The sequence below is a fragment of the Ranitomeya imitator genome, chromosome 4 (genome assembly GCF_032444005.1).
Source record: "Ranitomeya imitator isolate aRanImi1 chromosome 4, aRanImi1.pri, whole genome shotgun sequence".
Lineage (NCBI taxonomy): Eukaryota > Metazoa > Chordata > Amphibia > Anura > Dendrobatidae > Ranitomeya > Ranitomeya imitator.
This window is the reverse complement of record NC_091285.1, coordinates 671,693,986-671,718,367: the sequence shown is the minus strand read 5'-3', so window position 1 is coordinate 671,718,367 and position 24,382 is coordinate 671,693,986. Positions and strand designations below refer to the sequence as shown.

At 45.6% G+C, this 24,382-nt stretch overlaps 1 protein-coding gene across 4 annotated transcripts in view; it reads left to right on the top strand.

Moving 5' to 3' along the window:
- The window catches only part of LOC138677276 (mitochondrial adenyl nucleotide antiporter SLC25A23-like), a 36,435-nt gene extending 21,298 nt beyond the window's left edge, over nucleotides 1-15,137 (top strand). For 3 of the 4 annotated variants that reach the window (XM_069767300.1, XM_069767301.1, XM_069767299.1), the window contains exons 2-10: nucleotides 6,530-6,656; nucleotides 6,941-7,028; nucleotides 9,609-9,720; nucleotides 10,142-10,300; nucleotides 10,381-10,533; nucleotides 10,898-11,005; nucleotides 11,126-11,293; nucleotides 12,940-13,093; nucleotides 13,249-15,137. In XM_069767300.1, coding sequence (XP_069623401.1) covers nucleotides 6,626-6,656; nucleotides 6,941-7,028; nucleotides 9,609-9,720; nucleotides 10,142-10,300; nucleotides 10,381-10,533; nucleotides 10,898-11,005; nucleotides 11,126-11,293; nucleotides 12,940-13,093; nucleotides 13,249-13,433 — 1,158 coding nt within the window. In that variant the 5' untranslated portion in view covers nucleotides 6,530-6,625 and the 3' untranslated portion in view covers nucleotides 13,434-15,137. The remainder of the gene's footprint in view (nucleotides 1-6,529; nucleotides 6,657-6,940; nucleotides 7,029-9,608; nucleotides 9,721-10,141; nucleotides 10,301-10,380; nucleotides 10,534-10,897; nucleotides 11,006-11,125; nucleotides 11,294-12,939; nucleotides 13,094-13,248) is intronic. The other variant, XM_069767302.1, reaches the window with a different exon arrangement.
- Nucleotides 15,138-24,382: the final 9,245 nt, after the last annotated feature.

Here is a 24,382-nt window from a genome sequence, read left to right as displayed (position 1 = left end):
AGAGATTCACCGGTCAGGGAGCTTCAAACAAGCCATAGAGACCCTGAAAGACAAGGCCTGCAAAACCTTCTATGCCACCCAAAGGAAACTCTACCATCTGAAGCCACCAGTGAGGGTCTGGCTAAAAATCTTCGACTCCATCATCGCCCCAATCCTCCTGTATGGCAGCGAAGTCTGGGGTCCTCACACCTACCCAGACTGGTCAAAGTGGGATTCCAGTCCAACAGAAATATTCCACCTGGAATTCTGCAAGCACCTTCTCCAGGTCCATCGGAGCACCTCCAACAGTGCTTGTCGGGTCGAGCTGGGCAGATTCCCTCTACACCTAACCGTTCTAAAGAGGGCGCTGTCATTCCGGGCTCACCTGCATAGGAGCAATCCAAGCTCCTATCACCATAAAGCCCTGATACATGAAGGTGAAACAGAAAAACCAGAACCCCCGGAACAGCCCAGCCAAACCCAACCGGACCAGAACACCAATCACAACAACCTGACAAAAGCCGGAATCAGGAAGATGGCAGACGAAGGCCAGGAGAGGTATGTCAGTGACTGGAAGAATGATATCATCAGCTCACAGAAACTGATCATGTACCGGAGCCTACAGAGAGATTACAGACTGGCCCCATATCTGGAGAAACTCCCGGACCCCAGAGACCGCCAGATCCTGAGCCGATATCGACTCAGTGCCCACAGTCTGGTCGAGGCCTGGCGGCCACATTCGATGGCCAATCAGCAGCGGGCACAGCGACGATGATGTCATAAAGGACGTAGACATCTCACGTTTCTGATTCAGCGACGGGCACAGTATCGACGTAGATGTCATAATGGTTGCCATGGCGACGATGATGTCATAAAGGTTGCCTCGACCAATCAGCGACGGGCACATATACTACGGGGACATCCATATTCTAGAATACCCGATGCGTTAGAATCGGGCCACCATCTAGTGTATATCTATATATATAATTGTCTAAGGGTTTTTCCGTCTGTCTGTCTGTCTTGGAAATCCCGGCTCTCTGATTGGTCGAGGCCGCCTGGCCTCGACCAATCAGAGACCGGCACAGCATCGACGTAGAAATCCCGCGTCTCTGATTGGTCGAGGCCGCCTGGCCTCGACCAATCAGCAACGGCACAGCGACGATGATGTCATAAAGGACGTAGACATCTCACGTTTCTGATTCAGCGACGGGCACAGTATCGACGTAGATGTCATAATGGTTGCCATGGCGACGATGAGGTCATAAAGGTTGCCTCGACCAATCAGCGACGGGCACAGTCTGCCGCGAATTCTGGAATCATCATTGTCCATATACTACGGGGACATGCATATTCTAGAATACCCAATGCGTTAGAATCGGGCCACAATCTAGTGTGTGTATATATATATATATATATATATATATATATATATATATATATATATATATATATATATATATATATATATATATATATATATCTATAATTGCCTAAGGGTTTTTCCGTCTGTCTGTCTGTCTGTCCTGGAAATCCCGCGTCTCTGATTGGTCGAGGCCACCAGGCCTCGACCAATCAGCGACTGGCACAGTGACGATGATGTCATAAAGGACGTAGAAATCCCACGTTTCTGACTCAGCGACGGGCACAGTATCGACGTAGATGTCATAATGGTTGCCATGGCGACGATGATGTCATAAAGGTTGCCTCGACCAATCAGCGACAGGCACAGTCTGCCGCAAATTCTGGAATCATCATTGTCCATATACTACAGGGACATGCATATTCTAGAATACCCGATGCGTTAGAATCGGGCCACAATCTAGTCTAGTATATATATATATATAAGATATATATATAGCAGATATAAGAATATATATATATATATATATATATATATATATATATATATATATATATATATATATATATATATATATATATATATATATACAGATATATATAAGCAGATATAAGAAGTCTACACACCCCTAGTAAAATTCCCTTTAATGTCCCCCATAATCTGTACAAATCAATTGCAGGGAAAAACCTGAAATCATTTTGAAATAAAAAAAGAAGTGAAATAATGTGGTTGCATAAATCTGCACACCCTTACAGTAATACTTAGTCACAGTCCCCTGTGAATCTCAGGCAGCAGTCGGTGTTTTGGGGTCGGGGGTCTATCAGCATGGCACATCTAGAATTTGCGATCTTTGTCCTCTCCACCTTGCAGTAGCTTCACAGATTCCGGGGGCTTCTCCTGTGTACAGCGCCCTCGTGAGGTCACCACAGAATGTCCCTTGGGTTCAGGTCTGGACTCTGACTCGGCCATTCCACAACTCTGATCTTCTTCTGACTCGGCCATTCCACAACTCTGATCTTCTTCTGGTGAGGCCATTCCACAACTCTGATCTTCTTCTGGTGAGGCCATTCCACAACTCTGATCTTCTTCTGGTGAGGCCATTCCACAACTCTGATCTTCTGGTGAGGCCGTTCTTTTGGCTATTTGTTGGGCTTGGGGTCGTTGTTCTGAAAGGTGAAATTCATCTCAAGGTTTTGCTGCAGAATTGACTGATATTTGGGACTGTTCATAATTCTCTCCACCTTGACCAAAGCCCCAATTTCAGCTGCTGGAAAACAGCCCCAAAGTACAACGTTGCGTCCACCATGCCTCATTGTGGGGATGGTGATCTTCTGGTGAAGTGCAGTGTTTTCTTTGCACCCTCTAAAATTTATGGCCGTAAAGTTCCCCTTGGTCTCGTCAGAACATAACAGGTTTCCTGCTTTTATCAGACTTGATGTAGGTTTTGGTAAAACATATCCGGGCTTGGATGTTCTTCTTTGTAAGGAAAGTCTTCCATCTTGCCGCCCTCTACACAGGCCGGACATATGAAGAATACAGCAGACTGTTGTCACGTACAGGACACAACCAGCACTGACCAGAAATTCTTGCAGCTCCTTTAATGTTGCTGTCGGCCTCTTGCAGCCTCCTCGGCTTATTTTCCTCTTTTTAAGATTTTTTGGAGGGACGTCCAGTTCTAGGTATTGTCGCTGTCAAATTTAAGCCACGTCTTGATGACGTCTTCACAGCGCTCCATGATATGTCTAATGCCAGGGACGTTTCTTGTACCCTTCTCCTGAATGATCACTTTCACCACAGCCTTTGCTGTGTTGTCGGCTGTTGTGCACCTATGAAAATGTCAGGAAAATCCTCCTAGAACAGCGACACTTTACAGTCATGGCCAAAAGTTTTGAGAATGACACCAAAATTATATTTTCACATGATCTGCTGCCCTCTGGTTTTTATTAGTGTTTGTCTGATGTTTATATCACATACAGAAATATAATTGCAATCATATTATGAGTACCAATAGGTTATATTGACAGTTAGAATGAGTTAATGCAGCAAGTCAATATTTGCAGTGTTGACCCTTCTTCTTCAGGACCTCTGCAATTCTCCCTGGCATGCTCTCAATCAACTTCTGGACCAAATCCTGACTGATAGCAGTCCATTCTTGCATAATCAATGCTTGCATTTTGCCAGAATTTGTTGGTTTTTGTTTGTCCTCCCATCTCTTGATGATTGACCACAAGTTCTCAATGGGATTAAGATCTGGGGAGTTTCCAGGACATGGACCCAAAATCTCTATGTTTTGTTCCATGAGCCATTTAGTTATCACCTTTGCTTTATGGCAAGGTGCTCCATCATGCTGGAAAAGGCATTGTTGGGCGCCAAACTGCTCTTGGACTGTTGGGAGAAGTTGCTCTTGGAGGACATTCTGGTACCATTCTTTATTCATGGCTGTGTTTTTAGGCAAGACTGTGAGTGACCCGATTCCCTTGGCTGAGAAGCAACCCCACACATGAATGGTTTCAGGATGCTTTACAGTTGGCATGAGACAAGACTGGTGGTAGCGCTCACCTCTTCTTCTCCGAATAAGCTGTTTTCCAGATGTCCCAAACAATCGAAAAGGGGATTCATCAGAGAAAATGACTTTGCCCCAGTCCTCAGCAGTCCACTCCCTGTACCTTTTGCAGAATATCAGTCGGTCCCTGATGTTTTTTTGTGGAGAGAAGTGGCTTCTTTGCTGCCCTCCTTGAAACCAGGCCTTGCTCAAAGAGTCTCCGCCTCACAGTGCGTGCAGAAGCACTCACACCAGCCTGCTGCCATTCCTGAGCAAGCTCGGCACTGCTGGGAGTCCGATCCCGCAGCTGAAACAGTTTTAAGATACGGTCCTGGCGCTTGCTGGTCTTTCTTGGGCGCCCAGGAGCCTTTTTAACAACAATGGAAGCTCTCTCCTTGAAGTTCTTGATGAGGCGATAGATTGTTGACTGAGGTGCAATCTTTGTAGCTGCGATACTCTTCCCTGTTAGGCCATTTTTGTGCAGTGCAATGATGGCTGCACGTGTTTCTTTAGAGATAACCATGGTTAACTGAAGAGAAACAATGATACCAAGCACCAGCCTCCTTTTACAGTGTCCAGTGATGTCATTCTTACTTAATCATGACTGATTGATCGCCAGCCCTGTCCTCATCAACACCCACACCTGTGTTAATGGATCAATCACTAAAACGATGTTAGCTGCTCCTTTTAAGGCAGGACTGCAATGATGTTGAAATGTGTTTTGGGGGTTAAAGTTCATTTTCTGGGCAAATATTGACTTTGCAAGTACAGTAATTGCTGTTAAGCTGATCACTCTGACATTCAGGAGTATATGCACATTGCCATTAGAAAAAATGAAGCAGTAGACTTTGGAAAAATTAATATTTGTCTCATTCTCAAAATTTTTGTCCATGACTGTACACTGGGCTAATCAGAATGCCTGAACATGGCACTGACTGCTTACTAACATGAGGGTAAATGTGATTGGCTAATTCTGAACCGCAACATCCCCAATAATAAGGGGGCTCTCACACTTATGCAACCACATTATTTTAGGTTTCTTATTTTTATTTCCCCCCTCAAAATTATTTGTTTGTTTCTCTATGGATTTGTACAATAGTTATGGAGACAGTCCTCTCACAGAATGTCTACAGGGATAGCCGTCCTGCACAACAGGTATGAGTATAGCCCTCCTGCACAATAGGTATGTGGATAGTCCTCCCCCAGCATGTCTACAGGGACAGCTGTCCTGCACAATAAGTATGTGGACAGTCCTCCTTCAGTATGTCTACAGGGATAGCCTTCCTGCACAATTGGTATGAGAATAGCCCTCCTGCACAATAGGTATGTGGATAGTCCTCCCCCAGCATGTCTACAGGGACAGCCCTCCTGCTCAACAGGTATGGGGACAGTCCTATCTCAGAATGTTTATGGGGATAATCCTCCTGTACAATAGGTATGAAGACAGTCCTCCCACAGAATGTCCACATGGACAGCCCTCCTGCACAATAGGTACAGTATGTGGATAGTCCTCATCCAGTATGTCTACAGGGATAACCCTCCTGCACAACAGGTATGTGGATAGTCCTCCAGCATGTCTACAGGGACAGCCCTCCTGCACAATAGGTGTGTGGATAGTCCTCCTTCAGCATGTGTACAGGGATTGCCCTCAGGCACAATGGGTATGTGGATAGTCCTCCTTCAGCATGTGTACAGGAATAGCCCTCCTGCACAATAGGTATGTGGATAATCCTCCTTCAGCATGTCTACAGGGATAGCCCTCCTGCACAATAGGTATGTGGATAATCCTCCAGCATGTCTATAGGGATTGCCCTCCTGCACAATAGGTATGTGGATAATCCTCCTCCAGCATGTCTACAGGGACAGCTGTCCTGCACAACAGGTATGTGGATAATCCTCCAGCATGTCTATAGGGATTGCCCTCCTGCACAATAGGTATGTGGATAATCCTCCTCCAGCATGTCTATAGGGACAGCCCTCCTGCACAACAGGTATGTGGATAATCCTCCAGCATGTCTATAGGGATTGCCCTCCTGCACAATAGGTATGTGGATAATCCTCCTCCAGCATGTCTATAGGGACAGCTGTCCTGCACAACAGGTATGTGGATAATCCTCCAGCATGTCTACAGGGACAGCCCTCCTGCACAACAGGTATGTGGATAATCCTCCAGCATGTCTATAGGGATTGCCCTCCTGCACAACAGGTATGTGGATAATCCTCCAGCATGTCTATAGGGATTGCCCTCCTGCACAATAGGTATGTGGATAATCCTCCTCCAGCATGTCTACAGGGACAGCCCTCAGGCACAATGGGTATGTGGATAGTCCTCCTACAGTACGTCTACAGGGATAGCCCTCCTGCACAACAGGTATGTGGATAGTCCTCCAGCATGTCTACAGGGACAGCACTCCTGCGCAGTAGGTATGGGGACAGTCCTCAGAATGTTTATGGGGATAATCCTCCTGCACAATAGGTATGGGGATACTCCAGAGTAGATGCAGACATCCATACTTCTGTATGCGGTAAGACCCCAGTGGCCATAGTGTGGTGTGTTGTACTGCAGAGCCCTGTGCTGGGGATATGTGTATATATATATATATATATATAACGGTTCATCTATGTCTTTTCCTCCCCTTCTCGGGCAGGAGATCCTCCGGGTCGGGGACATTGATCAGGACGGGCAGCTGGATTTTGATGAGTTCACCCGATACCTGGTGGACAGAGAGAAGAGACTCCTGATCATGTTCAACAGTCTGGACCGCAACAGCGATGGTGAGTACACGTCTATATGACAGATCCGTAATTCTAGCCGCCCTCCGGCCGGGGACAGGCACGCACTGACAGTGACAGGCAGGCAGCTGTGACGTCCGACCTCCAGTAATAGTGAAGACCCACAGACAGTAACTGATAGCGAGAGATGGATCCCCCACATCCTGCGACTCTCACTTTACTGCCTGTAGTAAATATTCCTGTACAGTCACAGGCCACCTTAGAAAACAATGAATTCCCAACCTCGACTCCAGCTGACGTCAGTGGTGCACTGTCCTCTCTCCCAGGTCGCATTGATGCATCTGAGATCCAGGAATGTTTCCACGGTCTCGGGGTTCACATCACACTGTCACAGGCCCACAAGATCCTGCAAAGGTGAGCGAGAAAATGACCTCGCCCTGCTGACAGTTTCCACCTGTTCTGTACTGACATACTTGTCACTTTGCTTCCCCCTGTTACCTTAGTGGGGGACGGGAGGATTCATTTATGATTCAGATCATTAACTCTTTAACCCCTTCATGACCGTGGGATTTTTCATTTTTCCGTGTTCGTTTTTCACTCCCCTCCTTCCCAGAGCCATAACTTTTTTATTTTTCCGTCAATTTTGCCATGTGAGGGCTTATTTTTTGCGGGACGAGTTGTACTTTTGAACGACATCATTGGTTTTACCATGTCGTGTACTAGAAAACGGGAAAAAAATTCCAAGTGCGGTGAAATTGCAAAAAAAGTGCAGTCACACACTTGTTTTTTGTTTGGCTTTTTTGCTAGATTAAATAAATGCTAAAACTGACCTGCCATTATGATTCTCCAGGTCAGTACGAGTTCATAGACACCAAACATGACTAGGTTATTTTTTACCTAAGTGGTGAAAAAAAATTCCAAACTTTGCTAAAAAATAAATAAATAAATAAAAATTGCGCCATTTTCCGATACCCGTAGCGTCTCCATTTTTCATGATCTGGGGTCGGTTGAGGGCTTATTTTTTGCGTGCCGAGATGACGTTTTTAATGATAGCATGTCGGTGCAGATACGTTCTTTTGATCGCCCGTTATTGCATTTAAATGCAATGTCGCGGCGACCAAAAAAACGTAATTCTGGCGTTTCTAATTTTTTTCCCGCTACGTTGTTTAGCAATCAGGTTAATGCTTTTTTTTATTTGATAAATCGGGCGATTCTGAGCGCGGCGATACCAAATATGTGTAGATTTTATATTCTTTTTATTGATTTATTTTGATTGGGGCGAAAGGGGGGTGATTTAAACTTGTATATTTTTTTTATTTTTTTAACATTTTTTTCAACTTTTTTTTTTACTTTTGCCATGCTTCAATAGCCTCCATGGGAGGCTAGAAGCAGGCACAACGCGATCGCCTCTGCTACATAGCAGCGATCTGATGTTCGCTGTTATGTACCAGAAATGGAGGTGTGCTGTGAGCGCCGACCACAGGGTGGCGCTCACAGCCACCGGCGATCAGTAACCATAGAGGTCTCAAGGACCTCTATGGTTACAATGGAGACGCATCGCCGACCCCCGATCATGTGACGGGGGTCGGCGATGACGTCATTTCCGGCCGCCCGGCCGGAAGCGGTAGTTAAATGCCGCTGTCTGCGTTTGACAGCGGCATTTAACTAGTTAATAGGTGCGGGCAGATCGCGATTCTGCCCGCGCCTATTACGGGCACATGTCAGCTGTTCAAAACAGCTGACATGTCCCGACTTTGGTGCGGGCTCACCGCGGAGCCCTGCATCAAAGCGGGGCTTCTGACCTCGGATGTACTATCCCGTCCGAGGTCAGAAAGAGGTTAAAGGTGTTTTCCTATGAAAAGATCATTGTAATCAGTAGATCGTGAAATAATAATAATTTCCATAATTGGAAGTCTTTAATTAAAATGTTCCTGTGCTGAGATAATCTTATAAATGTGCCCCTGCTGTGTACTGTGTAATGGCTGTCTGACCATAAAGGAACATGGTCTGATCATAACACAGCTCCAACTGCGCTGCTGTAATGCTGCCACCTAGTGGAGCTCGCAGTCATTGCTCAGTCCTGCACACTAAACTCCTATACTGCGCTGCTGTAATGCTGCCACCTAGTGGAGCTCGCAGTCATTGCTCAGTTCTGCACACTAAACTCCTATACTGCACTGCTGTAATGCTGCCACCTAGTGGAGCTCACAGTCGTTGCTCAGTCCTGCACGCTAAACTCCTGTACTGCACTGCTGTAATGCTGTCACCTAGTGGAGCTCGCAGTCATTGCTCAGTTCTGCATGCTAAACTCCTATACTGCACTGCTGTAATGCTGCCACCTAGTGGAGCTCACAGTCGTTGCTCAATCCTGCATGCTAAACTCCTATACTGCACTGCTGTAATGCTGTCACCTAGTGGAGCTCGCAGTCATTGCTCAATCCTGCATGCTAAACTCCTATACTGCACTGCTGTAATGCTGTCACCTAGTGGAGCTCGCAGTCATTGCTCAATCCTGCATGCTAAACTCCTATACTGCTCTGCTGTAATGCTGCCACCTAGTGGAGCTCACAGTCGTTGCTCAATCCTGCATGCTAAATTCCTATACTGCACTGCTGTAATGCTGCCACCTAGTGGAGCTCGCAGTCATTGCTCAGTCCTGCACACTAAACTCCTGTACTGCACTGCTGTAATGCTGCCACCTAGTGGAGCTCGCAGTCATTGCTCAGTCCTGCACACTAAACTCCTATACTGCACTGCTGTAATGCTGTCACCTAGTGGAGCTCGCAGTCGTTGCTCAATCCTGCATGCTAAACTCCTATACTGCGCTGCTGTAATGCTGCCACCTAGTGGAGCTCGCAGTCATTGCTCAGTTCTGCACACTAAACTCCTGTACTGCACTGCTGTAATGCTGCCACCTAGTGGAGCTCACAGTCGTTGCTCAGTCCTGCACACTAAACATTTTTTTTTTTTTTTTACTGTTCTGCCGGCACACAGCATGGATCGCGATGGCACATTAACCATCGACTGGTTGGAATGGAGGGATCATTTCCTACTGAATCCCCTGCACAACATGGAGGACGTTGTAACTTTTTGGAAGCATTCCTCTGTGAGTACAGCCATTAGAAGATAGTTTTCAGGTGGTCCCAAAATCTGAGCACTAGGGTGTCATATATGCACATATGTCAGCTATTCTGCCCCGCCATCAGGTGTAAAACAAATGCTGACCAGCCTGAAATCTGCATGATCTATTTTCTACCTAGTTTTTAGTCTGTGCACTATAGAAATATATTGAAACCATCAGCAAGCAGTCCAGCTTCTATTCTTGGAATTTCCTGTGGGTTTTATATTCTTGTAGGAGTAAGCATGGATGCAAGTGGGAAATCTAAGATAGTAAGTGTTTGGGGGAAAAGTATTCGCTGCAGCACAGAGCGTTTCAGGATAGTGCGATGATGATCTTGTGGGTGGCTGTAACCACGGTATGGTGGCATAGTACACCGTGTGACTGTGCGGTGTGGATGTGATTCCAGGTGCTTGACATAGGGGAGTCGCTCGCCGTCCCGGACGAGTTTTCTCAGAAGGAGATTCGCTCGGGCACGTGGTGGAAGCAGCTTCTGGCCGGAGGAGTGGCGGGGGCCGTGTCCAGGACCGGGACGGCCCCTCTGGACAGACTGAAAGTGCTAATGCAGGTAGTATGGAGAGGAGGAGATAGACCTATATACTATGACTGCGTGACGCCGCCATTCTCGGGCTTCCTCCATGTCCCCAGGTCCATGGAACCAAGGCTGATGGTCTCTCGATGTTGAGAGGTTTGAAGGGAATGATTGAGGAGGGGGGGATCCGGTCGCTCTGGCGCGGGAACGGGATCAACGTCTTGAAGATCGCACCAGAATCTGCGATCAAGTTCATGGCGTACGAGCAGGTGAGGTGCTGGGTATAGGAGACGGAGGCAGTGGGAAATCCACCTCCTGTCTAGAGGCGTGTGCAGTTCTTTTATTCTTCCTCCTCCATGCTTTGCACTGCAGCTTTGCTTATGTGACTGTTTCCATTGCGCATGTATGATGCAGCGAAATCCGGGGGACTCTGTGTGAGGTTTGCCGGACCCCTTATTGAGGTGCCTGCATCTGAGGATGTTTATGGGCCTCACCGGCACCGATCACTGCATAGCGCTACAGCTCGCTTTACTGCTGTACCCCACTTTACAGCTCAGCCCTGGTCACCTGGGTATTATCAGGCACCAGCGCCAATCACGGGGGGCCGCTGACAAGTCTGCTCTCCCTTCACAGATCAAGAAGCTAATCCGCGGCCAGGATGAGACCCTGAGGGTCCGAGAGAGGTTCGCAGCGGGGTCCCTGGCCGGGGCCATAGCGCAGACTGTGATCTATCCTATGGAGGTGAGATGACATTTTCTTATTTGGGTGGGTGATATAATGGGGTAAAGTGTTTTTGAGGTTTTTTTTTCTTAATCTAGTAATCTAGACATTCTGATAATTCAGCACATGATGTCTCACTAGGTCCTGAAGACCAGGCTGGCTCTCCGACGGACTGGTCAGTACTCAGGGATGACGGACTGCGCTCAACAGATCCTACGCACTGAAGGTGTCAGAGCGTACTTCAAGGGCTACCTCCCCAACCTGCTGGGCATCGTGCCGTATGCGGGGATTGACCTGGCAGTATATGAGGTGAGCTCCATCCGGTGACGCTGGTGGTTCATACACTACCCTTCCAAAGTTTAGGGTCACCCAGACACTTTTGTGTTTTCCATGAAATCTCATACTTTTATTAATCAAATGAATTGAAAATCTAGTCCCGACATTGACAAGGTTCGAAAAAAAGATTTTTATTTGAAATAATAATTTTCTCCTTCAATTTTTACTCCCTTTGCAGCAATTCCAGCATTGCAGACCTTTGGCATTCTAGCAGTTAATTTGCTGAGGTAATCTGGAGAAATTTCACCCCATGCTTCCAGAAGCCTCTCCCACAAGTTGGTTTGGGTTGATGGGCACTTTTTGCACCATATGGTCAAGCTGCTCCCACAACAGCTCAATGGGGTTGAGGTCTGGTGACTGTGCTGGCCGCTCCATTACAGATAGAATACCAGCTGCTGCTTCTTCCCTAAATAGTTCTGGCATAATTTGGAGATGTGCTTTGGGTCATTGTCCTGTTGTAGGATGAAATTGGCTCCAATCAAGCGCTGTCCACAGTGTATGGCATGGTGATGCAAAATGGAGTGATAGCCTTCCTTATTCAATATCCCTTTTACCTTGTACATATCTCCCACTTTACCAGCACCAAAGCAACCCCAGACCATCACATGACCTCCACCATGCTTGACAGATGGCGTCAGACACTCTTCCAGCATCTTTTCAGTTGTTGTTCTGTGTGATCCAAACACCTCAAACTTGGATTTATCTCTCCATAACACCTTTTTCCAATCTTCCTCTGTCCAATGTCTGTGTTCTTTTGTCCATATTAATCTTTTCCTTTTATTAGCCAGTCTCAGATATGGCTTATTCTTTGCCACTCTGCCCTGACCGCCAGCATCCCGGAGTCGCCTCTTCACTGTAGACATTGACACTGGCGTTTCTCGTGTACTATTTATTGAAGCTGCCAGCTGAGGACCTGTGAGGCGTCGATTTCTCAAACCACAGACTCTAATGTACATGTCTTGTTGCTCAGTTGTGCAGCGCGGCCTCACACTTCTTTTCTACTCTGGTTAGAGCCTGTTTGTGCTCTCCTCTGAAGGAAGTAGGACACACCGTTGTAGGAAATCTTCAGTTTCTTGGCAATTTCTCACATGGAATAGCCTTGATTTCTAAGAACAAGAATAGACTGTCGAGTTTCATATGAAAGTTCTTTTTTTCTGGCCATTTTGAGAGTTTAATGGAACCAACAAATTTAATGCTCCAGATTCTCAACTAGCTCAAAGGACGCTCAGGTTTATAGGTTCTCTAATCAGCCAAACTGTTTTCAGCTGTGCTAACATACCTGCACAAGGTTTTCCAAGGATATTCTAACCATCCATTATCCTTCTGTGGTACAGTTAGCAAACATAAAGTACCATAAGAACACTGGAGTGATGGTTGTTGGAAATGGGCTTCTGTACACCTATGAAGATATTGCATTACAAACCAGACGTTTGTAGCTAGAATAGTCATTTACCACATTAACAATGTATAGAGTGTATTTCTGAATCATTTCATGTTAGCTTCATTGGAAAAAACCTGTGCTTTTCTTTAAAAAATAAGGACATTTCTAAGTGACCCTGAACGGTAGTGTACATGGCGTCTTCTCTGAATAAGCTTCTCTTTATGTGCCCCCAATCTAGACCCTTAAGAACACGTGGCTGCAGAGGTACCAGACTGGCTCCAGCCCGGACCCGGGGGTGCTGGTGTTACTGGCGTGTGGCACAATTTCTAGCACATGTGGGCAGATCGCCAGCTATCCTCTGGCCTTGGTTAGGACACGTATGCAGGCGCAAGGTGAGAACATGTCATTCAGGCCCCGGCTATGAGCCATAATGGATGCTACCGCTTAGCTGACAGCAGAATTGTGAATGCAGCTCTGGGTGCCAGGATATGCCCTGTCTTCCAGGATCATGTGGTCCCGGGTATATGACACTATCTCTCTCTTCCAGCTTCCATCCAGGGGTCTCCACAGCTCTCTATGGTGGCTCTGTTTCGTTACATCGTGGCTCGGGAAGGGGTCCTCGGTCTGTACCGCGGAATCGCCCCCAACTTCATGAAAGTGATCCCTGCCGTCAGCATCAGCTACGTGGTCTACGAGAATATGAAGCGTGTGCTGGGGGTGACCAGCCGGTGAAACTGCAGAAAATGGGACCCCAAAAGATCAAAAACTTTTTTTCCCCTGGTTTAAGGACCCCCCTTTTACTTTTTTTAGAGCATTTTTTGTAATACTGCTGTATTTCACTGCAAAAAATAACATGAGGGGCGTTTGGAATCCGCTGCATTTCGTGACAGAGACTTCTGGGGTACCACACGGATGGTGACCCTGTGGCGAGGATCGCGGCCTTGCCCCGAATATGAGGTCATTTTATACTGAATGTATATTTTACATGTGACTTTTATTTTGAGGTCAATGGAGGGGAAAGGGCTCCGCACCTGAATGTACCGCGCTCCGCACACTGAATGTTACTGATCACTGCACGGTCAGGGGCCGAGTCCTGCGCAGTGCTCTGCACCTTGTGCTGTCGGACCATGCTGGGAGTAGTAGTGTAGAGGCCAGCGGTCCTGGGGATGATTGACACCTGCCCGTGTTTTATCTGCGCCTCTGACTATTCTTTCCATGAATTTTTTTTTTTGGTGGGATGTGCGTTTGAGGCAGATCGTGTCATCCGGATGCGAAGCAAAGTGTTTATTTCTAGCAGAGTCTTCGAACAAATATCGTCCGCATAGCGACAACCAGTGCGTCTAATGAGACCACGATCTGCCCGGCTCACAGCGAGATCGTGAGACTGATGATACGTATCTGCAGAGCATTGCACCATATAGATGTGGGAGTGCAGTGCTCTGCACACCCACATCTATATAGTGCAGTGCTCTGCACACCCACATCTACATGGTGCAATGCTCTGCACTCCCACATCTTTATAGTGCAGTGCTCTGCACACCCACATATAAAGATGTGGGAGTGCAGAGCATTGCACCATGTAGATGTGGGTGTGCAGAGCACTGCACTATATAGATGTGGGTGTGCAGAGCATTGCACCATGTAGATGTGGGTGTGCAGAGCACTGCACTATATAGATGTGGGTGTGCAGAGCATTGCACCATGTAGATGTGGGTGTGCAGAGAACTGCACTATATAGATGTGGGTGTGCAGAGCATTGCACCATATAGATGTGGGTGTGAGCATTGCACCACCAGCAGTGTATTCCTCATATTCAGACTGTATCCCTGCAGAGCATTGTACTATTGTGTGGACATCTGCAGAACATATCCGTCTCATTCAGTTAGATGGCGCGGCACCAGAATACTTGCAGAGCATTGCACTTCAACCTTGGTATATGGCTGCAAATTGCACTGATTTTATTTTATTTTTTTAAATCTGCAAAACATTTCATAGTACTCTGTGCCGTATCTGAGCTGTTGTGCTTCTGCAGAGCATTGCATCACAGCTCTATGAATATTTCAATGCAGAGAAATGCTCTGCGGCCTGTATATCTTGGTTACTTTTTAAACGTGTACTGTATATCTGCAGAGCATTTCATTACGTCCCTTGTATTATTTTTTTGTAGGTTATTTAAATGAACGCGTCCCAAGAGTACGGCCCATGGAGATTTGTGGTGATGCTGCAGGGCATTGCGCCACTACTGGCAAAGCTCTGCACTAACACTGCGTGCCTGCAGAACATTGCACTGCCACCTGTGTGTTTCCTGTGTGTGTGTATCTGCAGACTATTACTCCGCGGCATGTATTGCCCGCGCTGTTCCTGAGATTACCCCACTATGTTACCACCGCACTACTGACAATAATTTCTACAATGAATAAAAACCATTTCTGATTCTTCCGCCGTGTGCTCTGTCCGTGGCTAATAGCCGACGTGTGCGATCTCCTGCCTCCACTGCAGCCACAGAAATCATTGCCCCTATAGGACCCCTTCACACATCACAGGTGCTATCTGTGTCCATGTGCAACATACGTGTGACATCAGTGTGCCCGTATATCAGCGTGACACGCACCGGCACCTGGGAAAAGCGCCACAGTTTGTGCTGTTCCCGGATGCTGAACATAGCTCTTGTCGTCACCTGGTCTGAGATGAGTGCGACCAGGGGACAATGATGGGAATTGTAGTCCGCACCCGCTGTGCACATTGTGTATTAAGTTAATTTTAAAAAAGGCGTGAGTTCCATCATAATTTTCATGACCAGCAGAGGGAAAGCAGACGGCTGGGGGCTGATATTAATTTGGGAAGGGACCAATATCCCAAAAGGTTCCCAGGCTATTAATAACAGCTCACAGCTGTCTGCTTAGCCTTTACTGGTTAGTGTACGTCAGACTCCAGAAAATAAAAAAAGGTTGGGGTCCACCTATAATTTCTAACCAGCAAAGGCTGAACAGACAGCTGTGGGCTGATATTAATAACCTAGGAAGGGCCCATAGATTTTGGCCCCCTCCCAGACTAAGAACAAAAACCTTCAGCCGCCCCAGAAATGGCACATCCATAAGATGCTCCAAATCTGGCGCTTAGCTTCGCTCTTCCCACTTGCGCTGAGCTGAGCACGAGAGCGCAGCTTCAGTAGCGAGCGGTAACGTGATTGAGGTTACCGCAGGTCACATCCACTTGTTCTCGGGCTCAGCTGCGTCTCCTGGATTTACAGCCGAGCGGTCACATCATGCCACCGCTCAGTCATACAATCCAGATGTAGCAGAGTTGGGCTCTTCGTGGGACAAATGGATTAAGAAAATTACATGTTAACCCACGACATTTAACCCCTTTCTGCCATTAGACGTACTATTGCGTCCATGTGGGGTGGGCTTTACTTCCCAAGGACGCAATAGTACGTCATATGCGATCGGCAGCGCTCACGGGGGGAGCGCCGCCGATCGCGGCCGGGTGTCAGCTGTTTATCGCAGCTGACATCCGGCACTATGTGCCAGGAGCGGTCACGGACCGCCCCCGGCACATTAACCCCCGGCACACCGCGATCAAAGATGATCGCGATGTGCCGGCGGTACAGGGAAGCACCGCGCAGGGAGGGGGCTCCCTGCGGGCTTCCCTGAGCCCCCCGCAGCAACGCGATGTGATCGCGTTGCTGCGAGGGTCTCACCTCCCTCCCTGCTCCCTCCAGCCCCGGATCCAAGATGGCCGCGGATCCGGGTCCTGCAGGGAGGGAGGTGGCTTCACAGAGCCTGCTCAGAGCAGGCACTGTGAAGCAGCCTGCACTCCTATCAGATCAGTGATCTGACAGAGTGCTGTGCAAACTGTCAGATCACTGATCTGTGATGTCCCCCCCTGGGACAAAGTAAAAAAGTAAAAAAAAAAAATTTCAAATGTGTAAAAAAAAATAAAAAAAAATATTCCAAAATAATGAAAAAAAAAAAAAAAATTATTCACATAAATACATTTCTTTATCTAAATAATAAAAAAAAAACAATAAAAGTACACATATTTAGTATCGCCGCGTCCGTAACGGCCCGACCTATAAAACTGGCCCACTAGTTAACCCCTTCAGTAAACACCGTAAGAAAAAAAAAACGAGGCAAAAAACGACGCTTTATTATCATACCGCCGAACAAAAAGTGGAATAACACGCGATCAAAAAGACAGATATAACTAACCATGGTACCGCTGAAAACGTCATCTTGTCCCGCAAAAAACGAGCCGCCATACAGCATCATCAGCAAAAAAATAAAAAAGTTATAGTCCTGAGAATAAAGCGATGCAAAAATAATTATTTTTTCTATAAAATAGTTTTTATCGTATAAAAGCGCCAAAACATAAAAAAATGATATAAATGAGGTGTCGCTGTAATCGTACTGACCCGAAGAATAAAACTGCTTCATCAATTTTACCAAACGCGGAACGGTATAAACGCCTCCCCCAAAAGAAATTCATGAATAGCTGGTTTTTGGTCATTCTGCCTCACAAAAATCGGAATAAAAAGCGATCAAAAAATGTCACGTGCCCGAAAATGTTACCAATAAAAACATCAACTCGTCCCGCAAAAACCAAGACCTCACATGACTCTGTGGACCAGAATATAGAAAAATTATAGCTCTCAAAATGTGGTAACGCAAAAAATATTTTTTGCAATAAAAAGCGTCTTTCAGTGTGTGACGGCTGCCAATCATAAAAATCCGCTAAAAAACCCGCTATAAAAGTAAATCAAACCCCCCTTCATCACCCCCTTAGTTAGGGAAAAATTAAAAAAATGTATTTATTTCCATTTTCCCATTAGGGCTAGGGTTAGAGTTAGGGCTAGGGTTAGGGCTAGGGTTAGGGCTAGGGTTAGGGCTAGGGTTAGGGCTAGGGTTAGGGCTAGGGTTAGGGTTAGGGCTAGGGTTAGGGCTAGGGTTAGGGCTAGGGTTAGGGCTAGGGTTAGGATTAGGGTTAGGGCTAGGGTTAGGGCTAGGGCTACAGTTTGGGTTGGGGCTAAAGTTACAGTTAGGGTTTAGATTACATTTACGGTTGGGAATAGGGTTGGGATTAGGGTTAGGGGTGTGTCAGGGTTAGAGGTGTGGTTAGGGTTACTGTTGGGATTAGGGTTAGGGATGTGTTTGGATTAGGGTTTCAGTTATAATTGGGGGGTTTCCACTGTTTAGGCACATCAGGGGCTCTCCAAACGCGACATGGCGTCCGATCTCAATTCCAGCCAATTCTGCGTTGAAAAAGTAAAACAGTGCTTCTTCCCTTCCGAGCTCTCCCGTGTGCCCAAACAGGGGTTTACCCCAACATATGGGGTATCAGCGTACTCAGGACAAATAGGACAACAACTTTTGGGGTCCAATTTCTCCTGCTACCCTTGGGAAAATACAAAACTCGGGGCTAAAACATATTTTTTGTGGGAAAAAAAAAGATTTTTTATTTTCACGGCTCTGCGTTATAAACTGTAGTGAAACACTTGGGGGTTCAAAGTTCTCACAACACATCTAGATTAGTTCCCTGGGGGGTCTAGTTTCCAATATGGGGTCACTTGTGGGGGGTTTCTACTGTTTAGGTACATTAGGGGTTCTGCAAACGCAATGTGACGTCTGCAGACCATTCCATCTAAGTCTGCATTCCAAATGGCGCTCCTTCCCTTCCGAGCTCTGCCATGCGCTCAAACGTTGGTTTCCCCCAACATACAGGGTATCAGCGTACTCAGGACAAATTGGACAACAACTTTTGGGGTCGAATTTCTCCTCTTACCCTCGGGAAAATACAAAACTGGGGGCTAAAAAATAATTTTGGGGGGAAAGATTTTTTTTTTAATTTTCACGGCTCTGCGTTACAAACTGTAGTGAAACACTTGGGGGTTCAAAGCTATCACAACACATCTAGATGAGTTCCTTAGGGGGTCTAGTTTCCAAAATGGTGTCACTTGTGGGAGGTTTCTACTGTTTAGGTACATTAGGGGCTCTGCAAATGCAATGTGACACCTGCAGACCATTCCATCTAAGTCCTCATTCCAAATGGAGCTCCTTCCCTTCCGAGCCCTCCCATGCGCCCAAACAGTGGTTCCCCCCCACATATGGGGTATCAGCGCACTCAGGACAAATTGGACAACAAATTGTGGGGTCGAATTTCTCCTTTTACCCTCGGGAAAATACAAAACTGGGGGCTAAAAAATAATTTTTGTGGGAAAAAATTTTTGTTTTATTTTTACGGCTCTCCATTATAAACTTCTGTGAAGCCCTTGGTGGGTCAAAGCGCTCAGCACACATCTAGATAAGTTCCTAAGGGGGTCTACTTTCCAAAATGGTGTCACTTGTGGGGGGTTTCTACTGTTTAGGTACATTAGGGGCTCTGCAAACGCAATGTGACACCTGCAGACCATTCCATCTAAGTCTGCATTCAAATGGCACTCCTTCCCTTCTGAGCCCTCCCATGTGCCCAAACAGTGGTTCCCCCCACATATGGTGTATCATCGCACTCAGGACAAATTGGGCAACAAATTTTGGGGTCCAATTTCTCCTGTTACCCTCAGGAAAATACAAAACTGGGGGCTAAAAAAATAATTTTTGTGGGAAAAAAATTTTGTTTTATTTTTACGGCTCTGCATTATAAACTTCTGTGAAGCACTTGGTGGGTCAAAGTGCTCACCACACCTCTAGATAAGTTCCTTAGGGGGTCTACTTTCCAAAATGGTGTCATTTGTGGGGGGTTTCAATGTTTAGGCACATCAGTGGCTCTTCAAACGCAACATGGCGTCCCATCTCAATTCCTGTCAATTTTGCTTTGAAAAGTCAAACGGCGCTCCTTCCCTTCCGAGCTCTCCCATCCACCCAAACAGTGGTTTACCCCCACATATGGGGTATCCGCGTACTCAGGACAAATTGTACAACAACTTTTGGGGTCCAATTTCTTCTCTTACCCTTGGGAAAATAAAAAATTGGGGGCAAAAAGATAATTTTTGTGAAAAAATATGATTTTTTATTTTTACGGTTCTACATTATAAACTTCTGTGAAGCACTTGGTGGGTCAAAATGCTCACCACACCTCTAGATAAGTTCCTTAGGGGGTCTACTTTCCAAAATGGTGTCACTTGTGGGGGGTTTCAATGTTTAGGCACATCAGTGGCTCTTCAAACGCAACATGACGTCCCATCTCAATTCCTGTCAATTTTGCATTGAAAAGTCAAACGGCGCTCCTTCCCTTCCGAGCTCTCCCATCCGCCCAAACAGTGGTTTACCCCCACATATGGGCTATCAGCGTACTCAGGACAAATTGTACAAAAACTTTTGGGGTCCAATTTCTTCTCTTACCCTTGGGAAAATAAAAAATTGGGGGCGAAAAGATAATTTTTGTGAAAAAATATGATTTTTTATTTTTACGGTTCTACATTATAAACTTCTGTGAAGCACTTGTTGGGTCAAAGTGCTCACCACACCTCTAGATAAGTTCCTTAGGGGGTCTACTTTCCAAAATGGTGTCACTTGTGGGGGGTTTCAATGTTTAGCCACATCAGGGGCTCTCCAAACGAAACATGGCGTCCCATCTCAATTCCAGTCAATTTTGCATTGAAAAGTCAAATGGCACTCCTTCGCTTCCGAGCTCTGCCATGCGCCCAAACAGTGGTTTACCCCCACATGTGGGGTATTGGCATACTCAGGACAAATTGTACAACAATGTTTGGGGTCCATTTTCTCCTGTTACCCTTGGTAAAATAAAACAAATTGGAGCTGAATTACATTTTTTGTGAAAAAAAAGTTAAATGTTCATTTTTATTTAAACATTCAAAAAATTCCTGTGAAGCACCAGAAGGGTTAATAAACTTCTTGAATATGGTTTTGAGCACCTTGAGGGGTGTAGTTTTTAGAATGGTGTCACACTTGGGTATTTTCTATCATATAGACCCCTCAAAATGACTTCAAATGAGATGTGGTCCCTAAAATAAAATGGTGTTGTAGAAATGAGAAATTGCTGGTCAACTTTTAACCCTTATAACTCCCTAACAAAAAAAAATTTTGGTTCCAAAATTGTGCTGATGTAAAGTAGACATGTGTGAAATGTTACTTATTAAGTATTTTGTGTGACATATCTCTGTGATTTAATTGCATAAAAATTCAAAGTTGGAAAATTGCGAAATTTTCATAATTTTCGCCAAATTTCCGTTTTTTTCACAAATAAACGCAGGTACTATCAAATAATTTTTACCATTGTCATGAAGTACAATATGTCACGAGAAAACAATGTCAGAATCACCAGGATCCATTGAAGCGTTCCAGAGTTATAACCTCATAAAGGGACAGTGGTCAGAATTGTAAAAATTGGCCCGGTCATTAACGTGCAAACCACCCTTGGGGGTAAAGGGGTTAAAAAAAAAAAAAAATTATTTAATGCACAAGGCGGGTGCTGAATACTATTCTCATCATTGTCGCCTGATGGCGCAGATCTCAGGGAGACCAGGCAACAATGATAACAGCTGCCTTTAGCCGCCAGCGTCTGGGAAGAGCACGAACTATACGGCTTTTCCCAGACACGGGTACATGTCACATTGATGACATACAGATGTACTCCGTGTGACATCCGTGTGTGGGGTGTCTTGTGGACGTGCTGCTGCTAAGAAATGGACGTCGGCGTGTTTTGCCCATGGACACTGTCTGTGGAAACACACTGACATCTGCACAGACTCATTCACTTGAATCGATGTACCTGTGTAAGTGTTGCCGGTACGTGTGAAAACGATCACCATACATGAAGAGGGCCTAACATGTAGTATCATGCAGTACCTCAAAGTGGCCACAGGGTGGAGCAGTAGACTCCTAGATTCCACCACATGGAATGCAGTGTGATCACTGGCCTATCTGTATGATACATTCACACACTTCTCGAATAATACCGCCACACCATGACCACTTATACCTGACAATATCACCATGATCCTCACAGATGACACCGGGGAGGTCATGCAGATCCCACTGCTGCCATCAGTTTGTCAGGGAACGCAACTTTGCAGCCTCTAATCGTCGGGACAGTTACGCAATTGACTGACGAGTGATGAACGAGACTTTGGCTGCTTCCACTATTAGGCCTGTTATTGAGGAAGTCAGAGTGAGCATATGGTATATACACCTCCTTTTCCAAAACATGGAATATATATACAGCTCTGGCAAAAAATAGGCCACTGCACAGTTTTATAGCAATCAGCTTCTCTATATGTCTGACAGCCATTCCATTCCAGTGTCAGCTGAATTCCAACCAGAGTTCACCTCATTCTACTTAATGTGCTTCTGATTAGATGATCACCTGAACCAAATGAAGGAAAGTATAAAAAAATCCCTGCTGTGGTGTTCACAATCCTCTTGCAATAGGACAAGCTGGATGGAAAAACAAGTGCTAGTAATATCTCAAAAGTAATAGGAATAAAAAAAAATTACTTTTAACCATGACAAAGGAGCTGAAAAGTGTTGAGTGAGGAAAAGAAGGGCTAAGTTCTGACTTTACTAGCAGAGGGACACAGTGAGCATCATGTTGCCTCCATCCTTACAATTTCTAAGACGGCAGTCCATTACAACAAGGTCCAGCAGCAGACATTTGGGACAACAAAGCTACAGATCAGCAGAGTGCGAAAACGACTCTCCACTGACCGGGATGACCGTCATCTTATTCGAATGTCACTCAGCAACCGTAGGATGACATCAAGTGACCTACAAAAGGAATGGCAAATGGCAGCTGGGGTGAAGTTCACGGCAAGAACAGTTCGTAACAGTCTCCTAGAGGCAGGACTCAAGTCATGTAAAGCTAGAAAAAAAGCCTTTCATCAATGAGAAAGAGAGCCAGGCTGACGTTTGCCCAAGACCACAAGGATTGGATCATAGAGGACTGGAGTAAGGCAATCCTCTCTGATGAGTGTAATTTTCAGCTTTGCCCAACACCTGGTCGTCTAATGGTTAGACGGAGAGCTGGAGAGGCGTACAAGCCACAGTGTCTCGCACCCACTGTGAAATTTGGTGGAAGATCGGTGATGATCTGAAGATGCTTCAGCAAGGCTGGGATTGGGCAAGTTAATCTTTGTGAAGGACGTATGAATCAAGCCACATACAAGATTATTCTGGAAAAACAGTTGATTCCTTCTGCTCAGGCAATGTTCCCCAACTCTGTGGACTGGTGTTTCCAGCAGGACAATGTCCCATGCCACACAGCTAGGTCAATCAAGGTGTGGATGAAGGAGCACCACATCAAATCCCTGTAATGGCCGCCCAATCTCCAGACCTGAACCCCATTGAAAACCTCTGGAATGTAATGAAGAGGAAGATGGATAGTCACAAGCCATCAAACAAAGAAGAACTGCTGACATTTATGTACCAAGAGTGGCATAAGTTCACCCAGAAGCAGTGTGAAAGACTGGTGGAAAGCATGCCAAGACGCATGAGGGTATGTGCACACGTATGGTTGAGGACTGCGGATTTTTCCGCAGCGGATTTTGGAAAACCGCAGTGCAAAACCGCTGTGGTTTTTACTGCGGATTTACCGCGGTTTCTACTGTGGATTCACACCTGCAGTTTTCTATTGGAGCAGGTATAAACCCGCAGCGGAATCCGCACAAAGAATTGACATGCTGCGGATTGTAAACCGCTGCGTTTCCGCGCGTTTTTTTCCGCAGCATGTGCACTGCGGATTTCGTTTCCCATAGGTTTACATTGTACTGTAAACGTATGGGAAACCGCTGTGGACTCGCATCTGCGGATCTGCAGAAAAATCCGCAGCGTGTGCACATGGCCTGAAAGTTGTGATTAAAAATCATGGTGGTTCCACAAAATATTGATTTCTGAACTCTTCCTGAGTTAAAACATTAGTACTGATGTTTCTAAATGATCATGAACTTGTTTTCTTTGCATTATTTGAGGTCTCTTATTTTGACCATTCCTCATTTTCAGAAAATGAATACAAAATTTATTGCTTGGAATTTCGGGGACATGTTGTCAGTAGTTTATAGAATAAAAATGCAATTTACATTTTACTCAAAAATATACCTATAAAGAGAAAAATCTTAAATTTTGCCAGAGCTTTGTATATATGTATAGCCTGGTACAGTCACCACTAACTCCACAATAATAAAGGAACCACTCGCTGCCACCACCAATCATTTATACAGGCTGGATTGGACTCCCGTTAAAGATAACCTATGGCTTCAGGGTGCGGTTTACAGAACAAGAGGAACAGATCTATTTAATTTATATCTATATTTAATCCGGAAAGGTAGGCAGTGTTTATAAAAATATACAAAGATCATACAAAATGGTAACAAACAATACGGTATATACTACCACATAAAATAAAAAGGTATAGCGAAAGAGAAGTACTAAACCTGATGTTGCAGGAATGGCTCTTACATTTATGGAAGGAAGCACTAGGATTAGGAAAATGAGACACCGCAAATTTATGACTTCCAGAAATGAACAACGACAAAAACCCAAACTCTGCTCTTCATTCGATCAAGATTGCGCCCACATACGCAGGAGGCCCCTACTTCAATGGAAGTTGAAGTGACAGGTCTTTTTCATTTCACTAATACCATATGCTCAATGTGCGGGTGATAAGTCCCCTCTCCATATATTTTTATGGATTTTAATTTTTCTGTACAATGATGATACATCACGTGGATG